The 10,502-nt window shown below is 44.1% G+C and overlaps 1 protein-coding gene across 6 annotated transcripts; it reads left to right on the top strand.

The window, feature by feature from the left end:
- Positions 1–100: 100 nt before the first annotated feature.
- Positions 101–8,685, top strand: LOC137190715 (tetratricopeptide repeat protein 24). 6 transcript variants are annotated; one of them, XR_010930276.1, is made up of 14 exons: positions 101–365; positions 2,158–2,393; positions 2,925–3,218; positions 3,769–3,970; positions 4,064–4,270; positions 4,869–4,997; positions 5,798–5,934; positions 6,174–6,254; positions 7,434–7,474; positions 7,594–7,667; positions 7,849–7,925; positions 8,023–8,042; positions 8,278–8,317; positions 8,450–8,526. XR_010930276.1 is itself a non-coding variant. In XM_067600259.1 (14 exons), the coding sequence occupies exons 2-14, from the start codon at positions 2,181–2,183 to the stop codon at positions 8,535–8,537; spliced, it is 1,608 nt and encodes a 535-aa protein (XP_067456360.1). In that variant the 5' UTR covers positions 101–353; positions 2,147–2,180; the 3' UTR covers positions 8,538–8,685. The 6 variants fall into 6 exon arrangements, 4 of the variants coding, with proteins under 4 accessions (XP_067456360.1, XP_067456362.1, XP_067456359.1 ...); XM_067600259.1 differs by having other exon boundaries at positions 101–353; positions 2,147–2,393; positions 7,844–7,925; positions 8,450–8,685; XM_067600261.1 differs by having other exon boundaries at positions 5,813–5,934; positions 7,844–7,925; positions 8,450–8,685.
- The last annotated feature ends 1,817 nt before the right edge of the window (positions 8,686–10,502 follow it).

Below are 10,502 nucleotides of genomic sequence, written 5' to 3'. Positions count from 1 at the left end.
TTGGATTGTGGTCTATGTAGTTGCCTATTACAGTAAAATAAACGTCAAAGATAACGTTTTGTGTGAAAGAACTGCTTCAGAAAACATAAAATGTTAAACTTAATCACCTTAAATTAGTTTGTAGTTCAGTCTGAATTTAATACTGTTTAAACTCCCACTCTCCCAGGTTACCATAGCAACGGAGTCAAACAACTTTAGCCAGTAGTACCTTTAGCCGCTTCACTCATTAAAGTCAAAAGAATTTTACTTTATAAGAGACAGAGAACAGTTAGTTACACATTCAGGTTACCTGTCAGTTAGGTTCACATTTAATAGCGTGTCTTCATCATCATCATCATCTTCACCTGGAAACGGTGAGTGTTTGTGTTCACTTTTAGCTAGCAGCAGGTTAGCAGCTAGTTACACTAGTAACCACAGCAGCTGTAGTAATTGAAGTATTAGTAGTACTAGTCGTTTTAAAATTAAAAATAGCTTTAAAATAGCTTTATGTAAAGATAGTATCAGCAGTGGTGGAAAGTAACTAAATACATTTACTCAAGTACTGTATTTAAGTACAGTTTAGAGGTACTTGTACTGTACTTGAGTATTTCCATGTGATGCTACTTTCTACATTTCAGAGGGAAATATTGTACTTTCTACTCCACTACATTTATTTGACAGCTTTAGTTACTTTTCAGATGAAGATTTGACACAATGGATAATATAACAAGCTTTTAAAATACAACACATTGTTAAAGGTGAAACCAGTGGTTTCCAACCTTTTTGTCTTTTGACGTCTTACAAAAAGCAGTGTGTAGTCGGGGTCACATTTCACATGTCTATGAGTTGTTAACAGCTCCACCAAATAGTGATTTTTCCCTCTAAACTTCTCACATGCTTTCATTTCAATAAATGTTCAAATGATCCAATATTTCAGCAAAAATCAAAGATTAGAGAAAAAGTCCAAAAACTGAAAACAGATTTGTGTATCAGAACTTTGTTTTTTCTTCTTTCCTCTCCCATTAATCATCTCACGACCCCTCAGATTTATCTGCTGACCCTTTGGAGGGGCCCGACCCCTAGGTTGGGAACCACTGGACTAAACTAGCTAACTGTATATAAAGTAGTGTAAACTAGCTCCACCTCCAGCAGCTACAACAGTAACATGCTGCTCTAACACTGATGCTTCACTATTAATAATCTAATGATGTCATATATAATAATATATCAGTCAGAGGGACCAAACCACTACTTTTACTGCAATACTTTAACTACATCAAGCTCATAATACTTATGTACTTTTACTGCAATACTTTAACTACATCAAGCTCATAATACTTATGTACTTTTACTGCAATACTTTAACTACATCAAGCTCATAATACTTATGTACTTTTACTGCAATACTTTAACTACATCAAGCTCATAATACTTATGTACTTTTACTGCAATACTTTAACTACATCAAGCTCATAATACTTATGTACTTTTACTGCAATACTTTAACTACATCAAGCTCATAATACTTATGTACTTTTACTGCAATACTTTAACTACATCAAGCTCATAATACTTATGTACTTTTACTGCAATACTTTAACTACATCAAGCTCATAATACTTATGTACTTTTACTGTAGGAGGATTTTTCATGCAGGACTTTTACTTGTAACGGAGTATTTTTACACTGCTGTGTTGGTACTTTTACTGCAGTAAAGTATCTGAGTACTTCTTCATCTCCTGCACATGAACATGTCAACATGTTTTTCTAAACTGGTCATGTGTTCATGTCTCCAGCAGAGGGAGCTGTTAACTCAAACTTTAGCTCCACTAACTGAGACGTTCATCTCCTGCAGAGCATCACTTCACTTATTCCTGACCTTCACTGGGCCATTTAGTAGCGGCTCTTCATATCACATGGTCTTCATCAGCAGATTGAATAATACTGAACTGTTGTTTTGTCAGTGTATCATCTTTATATTTCATGATATAAACATCTGAAATAGTTGGATTTAACTATTTAAAGTTTACTGTTGGTCAGACTCGACTCTGGACACCAAAGATTTATCTTTATATTTAACATTTCAAGAAATAAATCACTAATCAATCAAAACAATCTACTGATTGATTGTTAACGACAGGTCTTTTTATCATCTCTGTCTCTTCAGACGGCGTCCAGGTGAGTCGTCCTGCAGGTCCAACATGGCGTCTGATGCGAGCCCTGCAGGTGAGGAGGAGCAGGTGAGGAAGAAGAGGAGGAAGAGGAGGGAGGGGAGGAGGAAGGCTGCGGATCTCTCTGAGGATCAGACGGCAGACATCGAGGAGTTAACATGTCGGGGACACCGAGCTCTGCAGGAGGGACGGACAGAAGACGCTCTGAGCTGCTTCAAGAACGCTCTGAAGGCTGCAGAGGAGGTGAGACACCTGAGGTCAAAGGTCAAAGAGATCAAATTGACACTGTCGATTAAAACTCAACAGACTGAAGCAGTTTGTGACCTCAGCTCTCTCAACACAAACATGATAAAATAAATGAAATAATGTTCATGTTTCATCATCATGTTTGTGTCGAGGTCAGAGGTCACATGTCAGGAAGCTGTTTATTATTTCTGGTCTTTGTGCTGCAGGTTCTGGATTAGTTCGTCACTTTGATGGAACGAGTCATAGAAACGCAGCAGGAAGCTTTGGTCTTGTGTTTTGGTTGATTATAGATGTATTTCAGTATGAATACATGTTAGTGTTGGAACAGAAACTGAAGAGTTTGGCAGTGAGGATGTAAACATGTCAAATGTTTTGAGGACATTTGAAGGCTGTAGTCACTGAACGCTTTCTGTGTGAAGAGTTTGAACATGATGACTCAGTATTGATCCCTGCAGGGAACCAATCAGAAACAACAACATACATGTCATTATGTCATTAATTTCCCATCATGCTCTGCTCTGATGTCAGCTGCAGGACTCTCGGGTCCTGGCGGTCTGCTCCTTTAATCTGGGTGCAGCCTACGTGGAGGCGGGCAGACCTCAGAAGGGTCTGGACTTCCTGCGGAGAGCTCAGCCCGGTCCGAAGGCCCAGCGCCTCCCGGACCTCCAGTTCAACCTGGCCTTGGCCCACAATGCACTGGGGCAGAGCCGAGAGGCTGCCGCCTACTTCCTGCAGGCTGCTCAGCTGTACAGGTCGCAGGGAGACGGAGGCAGCGAAGGAGACGCCTGCATGGAGATGAGCCGCTGCTACAGCCGAGACCAGGTCAGAACCTGAAACTGACTCTGAATGTGCCAGGTGTCTGTCTGTGTGGTTGTTTGTGTATTGTGGAGGAAATACTGGAATATCTTTACTGGTTTCCAGTTAAAAACTCCTTATTTATCTTCTACTGGTCCTTTATGCAGCCCCTCAGTTCAGCCTCTGTCTGAAACAGGCCGTTTTAGCTCCTGTCTCTTTAAGGCCCCGCCTCCTGATGAGCCCACTCTGTTCTGATTGGTCAGCTTCAGGAAGCTTCCTCCGGCTCCGGAGGCTACGTAAACAAACTATAGTAGCAGGATTTCACTTCTTTTTCTCCTTCTTTACTCCAAATGTCAACTTCTCAAATCCATCCGTACATGTTGGAGCTGAACAACACATGGAAACACCTTAGCAACCACCTTAGCAACCACCTTAGCAACCAGTGTTACAAATTAAACAACGTGTTTGTGTGTGTGTGTGTGTGCGTGCGTGCGTGTGTGTGTGTGTGTGTGTGTGTGTGTGTGTGTGTGTGTGTGTGTGTGTGTGTGCGTGCGTGCATGTGTGCGTGTGTGTGTAGGACTGGTCTCTGGCGGTTCAGGGTTTCCTACGGGCAGCTGAGAGCTACAGAGTGGCAGCCATGTTGGATTCTGCAGCCAGCGCCCTCAAAGAGGCAGGAAGACACATGATCCAATCAGATCAGTTCAGCCAGGGTGACATCATTGGCGTGCTGACAGAGTGTCTGACTTTGACGGACAGCGTCACTGATCCAAGGACTTTGGGTAATCACCTTTAATGAACCAATAACCTGATTGATTGATTGATTGATTGATTGATTGATTGATTGATTGATGACTCACTCTGCTGCCGTGCAGGTGAGCTGTACCTGTCAGTGGGCGTGTCTTACTGCCGGCTCAGGTGCTTCAAGGAGGCGGTGGCGTGTTTCCAGCAGGCTCTGGGCCCCGCCTCTCAGCAGCCCCCACTGCTGGCCAACGTGCTGCACAACCTGGGGGCCGCCCTCAACTCTGTGGGCCGCTTCACTGCTGCGGCGGGCTACCACAGGCTAGCTGCCGGACTCTACGGTGAGATCAATCACATGATCAATCACACTGTCCTACTCCGCCAATCAGAACACTGCTCAGCTGCAGGTCGACAGAGGAGGAAGTCGTAGCTGTGTGTGTTCAGATATTCAGGCTGCATTCCAGAAATGTAGCATATAGCATGTAGCATATAACATGTAGCATGTGGCATATAGCATGTAGCATATAGCATATAGCATATAGCATGTAGCATATAGCATATAGCATATAGCATGTAGCATGTACCATATAACATATAGCATGTAGCATGCAAACAAAAGCAGAATCTGCAGTTTGCCAAAAATACCCGGAAAAGAACCAGATATTTATCAGTCAGGTGGTGTGTGTGTGTGTGTGTGTGTGTGTGTGTGTGTGTGTGTGTGTGTTTGTGTGTGTGTGTGTTTGTGTGTGTGTGTGTGTGTGTGTGTGTGTGTTTGTGTGTGTGTGTGTGTGTGTGTGTTTGTGTGTGTGTGTGTGTGTGTGTGTGTGTGTGTGTGTTTGTGTGTGTGTGTGTGTGTGTGTGTGTGTGTGTGTGTGTGTTTGTGTGTGTGTGTGTTTGTGTGTGTGTGTGTGTGTGTGTGTGTGTGTGTGGTGTATGTAGGCTCTCTGGGTTGCCGTGGCGACCAGGCTCGGTGTTTCAGTAACTTGGCGTTTGCCTGCAGTCAGCTGGGTGAGGAGGAGGAGGCAGCAGAGAGCTTCATCCACGCTCTGCAGGGCTTCAGAGACACCGGTACCTGACATCATCATCACACCTCCACCTGTTCTGCTGTTTCACTGACAGAATAAATCTAATCACAATAAATAAATAACAAACAAAAACCCGCCTCTGGACAACTGCAGTAACTGAAATATTGTCATTCCCTTGATCAGTGGTTTCCAACGTGAGGGTCAGGACCCCACAAAGGGTCGCGGGTTAATCTAAGGGGTCATGAGATGATGGGACAGGACAACAGAAAAAAACATTTCTGACACACAATTTTCTTTTTTTTCAAGCTTTCCTCCATTTTTTACTTTATTTATCATGAAAACTGTGTTTTATCTTCTCAAGTTATTCAAATAAAACAAAATAACTGGTAGACGTTGTGACGAGGGGTCCGAGGTAGACTGCTTTATTTTAAGGGAACCACAGCTCTAGATATAGCAGTATGTTAAACTACAATTATAAGAACATATGTACAGATACGCTCATTTATAATAACTAAAAGAAAAAAGAAAGCAAAACATTTCAGTCACAATCAAGTCTGTCTGAGAGTCCAGCAGTCAGGAGGAATGATTTCTAAAGAATGATCCTTTGATTGAATAACACAAATACTGACTGTTTGTTAATGTTTAATAATGATTATTGATCCACAGCTGCTAGAACTCCAGGACACGAACAGCACAGGTCACAGTTTTCATCAGACAGACAGGAAGATGATTCACTGTGACATTAAAAGCAAAAACACTGAAATATTCAGCAGGAAGTGAACGACGGTACAACTGTAACTGTCAGTTTAATGTCTCATGACAGTTTGATTTGTGTTCACTCAGTCTGTCTCTCTGCAGAGGACCACAGCGCTCAGGTGCAGGTGTGTGAGTCGTTAGCAGACTGTTACCTGAAGCAGAGGAAGCAGCAGAAAGCTATTCAGCTCTACAAGCAGGCTCTGACTGCTCTGTCTCACTGCAAGGTAACAACTCAGCTCACTGTCTGATTCATCTGGGTTTGGTTTATTTGTTTTTTGATCAGGCTGGAAAACCAAACAAAGGTACAATAAAACTGTGAAATTCAGTTTCCCTTGTTGTGCTCACACAGTTCTCCTGCAGAGGAAACGATTATTAACATTATTATTATTCACAGGATGTTTATTTCCACTGAACCCGATCAGATGCCGAACCTCCGCTAACATCACTCTAACTAACGTTTCAGGAGAGTTCTGGTTCTGTTCGGGATCGTCTGGTGGAGCGTCTGACTGCAGCTCTGCAGCAGAGTCTGACTGTCAGTCTGCAGGTCTGATCACATGACCCACAACACCACATCACACCTGCATCCAACCACATCACACCTGCATCCATTCACATCACACCTGCATCCATTCACATCACACCTGCATCCAACCACAACACCACATCACACCTGCACCCAACCACAACACCACATCACACCTGCACCCAACCACATCACCACATCACACCTGCACCCAACCACATCACACCTGCATCCAACCACATCACACCTGCATCCATTCACATCACACCTGCATCCATTCACATCACACCTGCATCCATTCACATCACACCTGCATCCAACCACAACACCACATCACACCTGCACCCAACCACAACACCACATCACACCTGCACCCAACCACATCACCACATCACACCTGCACCCAACCACAACACCACATCACACCTGCATCCAACCACAACACCACATCACACCTGCATCCAACCACATCACACCTGCATCCAACCACAACACACCTGCATCCAACCACATCACACCTGCATCCAACCACAACACCACATCACACCTGCATCCAACCACATCACACCTGCACCCAACCACATCACCACATCACACCTGCATCCATTCACATCACACCTGCATCCAACCACATCACCACATCACACCTGCATCCATTCACATCACACCTGCATCCAACCACATCACCACATCACACCTGCACCCAACCACAACACCACATCACACCTGCATCCAACCACAACACCACATCACACCTGCACCCAACCACAACACCACATCACACCTGCACCCAACCACATCACCACATCACACCTGCACCCAACCACAACACCACATCACACCTGCATCCAACCACAACACCACATCACACCTGCATCCAACCACAACACCACAACACCACATCACACCTGCATCCAACCACAACACCACAACACCACATCACACCTGCATCCAACCACAACACCACAACACCACATCACACCTGCATCCAACCACAACACCACAACACCACATCACACCTGCATCCAACCACAACACCACAACACCACATCACACCTGCATCCAACCACAACACCACATCACACCTGCATCCAACCACATCACCACATCACACCTGCACCCAACCACAACACCACATCACACCTGCATCCAACACATTATTTTAACTAATCACCTGTTCCTTTTTATTCAATCACACAGAGGCCACGCCCACTCAGGCCACCTGTCGGACAGCATGGCAGGTAACAGCCAATCAGCTCTGACATTAAGATGAGACTCACCTGAGCCAGATCATTATGATGATAATTTATTGATTTTGTTATTAATCAATAATCATGTTTCTGCTCCGCCCTCCACACAGGAAGTCTGACATCACACAGAGTCCAGGTAGAGCGTCCAATCAGCAACCAGACAGGAGGAGGGGGGAGGAGCCAGGTGAGTTACAGGTAGAAACAGACTGACCTCAGTGACTGACACAACATGGTGCTGTTTATGTTTTATACTTTAATCATTTGAATTATTAATAAGGAACTAAAACAACAACCAGATGTTGTGTTGCCATGGTAACAGCTGTTTGGGGTGTGAAACACTAACAGTCAGTGTGTGAACAGAACAGGAAGCAGCGGAGCATTGTGGGTCAGCAGGGGGCGGAGCCACTGAAGGACCAGAGTACACAGCACCTGAACTGCACAGGTAACACACACACACACACACACACACACACACACACACACACACATTAAGATCCAGTGAGAACAAACAGCTGAATGTTTGCGCCTCTTGTTTCCAGTTCAGACCAGCTGCAGCACAGTGAGTCACTGCGACCTGACACACCTGGTGAACACCTGGTGAACACCTGGTGAACACCTGGTGAACACCTGGTGAACACCTGGTTCTCCACAGTTCTCCGATGTTCTACTGAGGTCTCTTCAGTCCTGGAGGAGAACTCAGGAGAACCATTCTAATAATCAATATCACATCAGAACAATCAGACAGCTTTAATCTGACAGGAAGTGGATCTGATGACGTACTTGTGTGTTTTCAGGTGAGCTGTGGTCGGACAGACAGAACCCTCAGACTGACAGGTAACTGACACCTGTCAATCAAATCACAGAAAAACTTTATTAAATGTTTTCAGTAAACAACGAAGAACATTAACAGGAAGGAAAAAGACTCCTCACTCTGATTGGTCCTCATTGGTGGTTGTTTTCTTTCAGTGACACCTCATTGGCCCAGGAGGCAGAGGCTCCGCCCCCCGAGCCCCTCGTGTCCAGGTGGCGGTCTCGGTTCTGCTCGCTGATGTAGACTCTGCAGGTCACACAGACAGGATGACATCACAGCCTCCGCTAAAAATGATTCTGAATGGACTCAATGGACTCTGGAGCTTTTGACTGTATCACATAGTCTTCATCATGATTCTGATCTCTTGTCCATTAAACACACAGCAAAGTTATTACGTCTCTGCGATCTCTCTGTTTTCTCTCACCTGCTGATAATTCAGATAATGATTCGTTTAATTTCACTTCCTCATGTTTGATTATAAACTTCCTGTTTCTTCCACAGCAGCGTTACTGACGTAGAAGAAGAAACATCAGCAGCTGAAAACTTGATCTGGTTATTTTACTGTAATAAAAACTTTTAAATGTCAGACTTTAGTATTTGTCTTAAATTTGAAGTTATGTCCTGTGAGATAAAACAGACTCAGGTGTTTGTGGGTTTGAGCTGCACGCCGACGCTCGCTGACGTTCAGCGTGATGATGATGTTTACATTTCAGGATGCACGTTTAGGGCAGAACACAGGCGCCATCGAGAGGCGTGTTTCTGCTCGCCAACATCACGTCAAACCAACATCAAGTCTGTTTATCTCTCCCGCAGACTGTGCACACCAGAGACGTGACGTTTAGCCCTCCACTAACTTGTGCAGCTCTTCTAGACTTCCAAATATTATCGGACCAAATGGATCAAATTCTGATAATGAAATGATTCATTTCAGGTTGTGATGCTCAAAAAAATGTATCTGCTGATTTACAGACGTCTCTTTCACAAATCATCATGTGACAGCCGTGACATTGTAATCACACAGTTTGGCCGCCAGGTCACGGCGCCGCTCCTGCGGGCATGGTTACAGGCGTCACATGACTAATGCTAATTGTCTCCTGATTGGACAGTTTTGATCCTCACTCAGCTGATGACGTTATTAATCCAGTATTGATCATGTGACAATTAAAGGCTGCAGTGAATATGAGGACTCTGGTTTCCGTGGAAACATCAGGGTCAGCGCGGAAACAGTGATGCTTTAATTTGTGTCAGTAAAGGTCACACAGAGACGACTGACTGCTAATTAGAGTCAAAAACTGTTAATGAGGGAGGTGAAGTCTGCAGAGGCACAGACAGAAACACAGACAGAAACACAGATCCAGGCAGATAAATCAGTTTTTAACTACATCATGTAAAGATGTTTCAGTAGAACACAGATTATAAATGCATGTTGGTTCAGTCGGTTTCTGTCTGTTACAGTAAAAAATGACTGAAACTGATGTTTAATTCATTAGAGACACTTTCTGCTGATGGAGCAGATTCACCCCAACACACACACACACACACACACACGCACACACACGCATGCACACAAACACACACACACACACACACACACACACACACACGCATGCACACAAACACATACACACAAACACGTATGCACACACACACACACACACATGCATGCACACAAACACACACACACACGTACACACACACACGCATGCACACAAACAGCAGAGTCTGCATTTCCTGCAGGTGATGCTTTTAGAGGGCTGGAAGAAGCTGCTGCTGATGATGATGATGATGATGATGCCGTTAACAATAATAATAATAATAATAATAAACTTTATTTGTATAGTGCCTTTCACACAAAATGCAGCTCAAAGTGCTTCACATTAAAAAGATAAAAAAAAACAAATGTTAAAAAGAAAGAAAGCTGCATCTCAGGTTTTCTTCTGTAGGTTTGTGGACATCGAGCCTGCAGAGGAAGATCTGAGGGCTCCTGAGGGAGCATGAGGTATCAGGGAGTCTGTGATGCAGCTCAGACCTGATCCACTGAGAGCTTTATAAACAAGTAAGAGGACTTTGAAATGGATTCTGGAAGACGCAGGGAGCCGGTGTGTTCCCTCTCTTTTTGTTTTTGTTAACAGTCGAGCTGCAGAGTTTTGGATCAGCTGTAATCTTTCAATCGACCTTTTAGGAAGACCTGTAAAGATTGCAATTGTC

The sequence above is a fragment of the Thunnus thynnus genome, chromosome 10, assembly GCF_963924715.1.
Source record: "Thunnus thynnus chromosome 10, fThuThy2.1, whole genome shotgun sequence".
NCBI classification, from domain to species: Eukaryota; Metazoa; Chordata; class Actinopteri; order Scombriformes; family Scombridae; genus Thunnus; species Thunnus thynnus.
Note: the sequence above shows the minus strand (reverse complement) of the source record. Positions and strands in the feature narration are given on the sequence as shown.

What these genes read in the sequence shown, in the direction of transcription:
- LOC137190715 (XM_067600259.1), top strand. Translation starts at nt 2,181, where the DNA reads ATGGCGTCTGATGCGAGCCCTGCAGGTGAGGAGGAGCAGGTGAGGAAG. An exon ending in CACTGATCCAAGGACTTTGG is followed by an intron (nt 3,971 to 4,063) that starts GTAATCACCTTT and finishes GCTGCCGTGCAG; the next exon opens with GTGAGCTGTACCTGTCAGTG. An exon ending in ACAGCACCTGAACTGCACAG is followed by an intron (nt 7,926 to 8,022) that starts GTAACACACACA and finishes TCTTGTTTCCAG; the next exon opens with TTCAGACCAGCTGCAGCACA.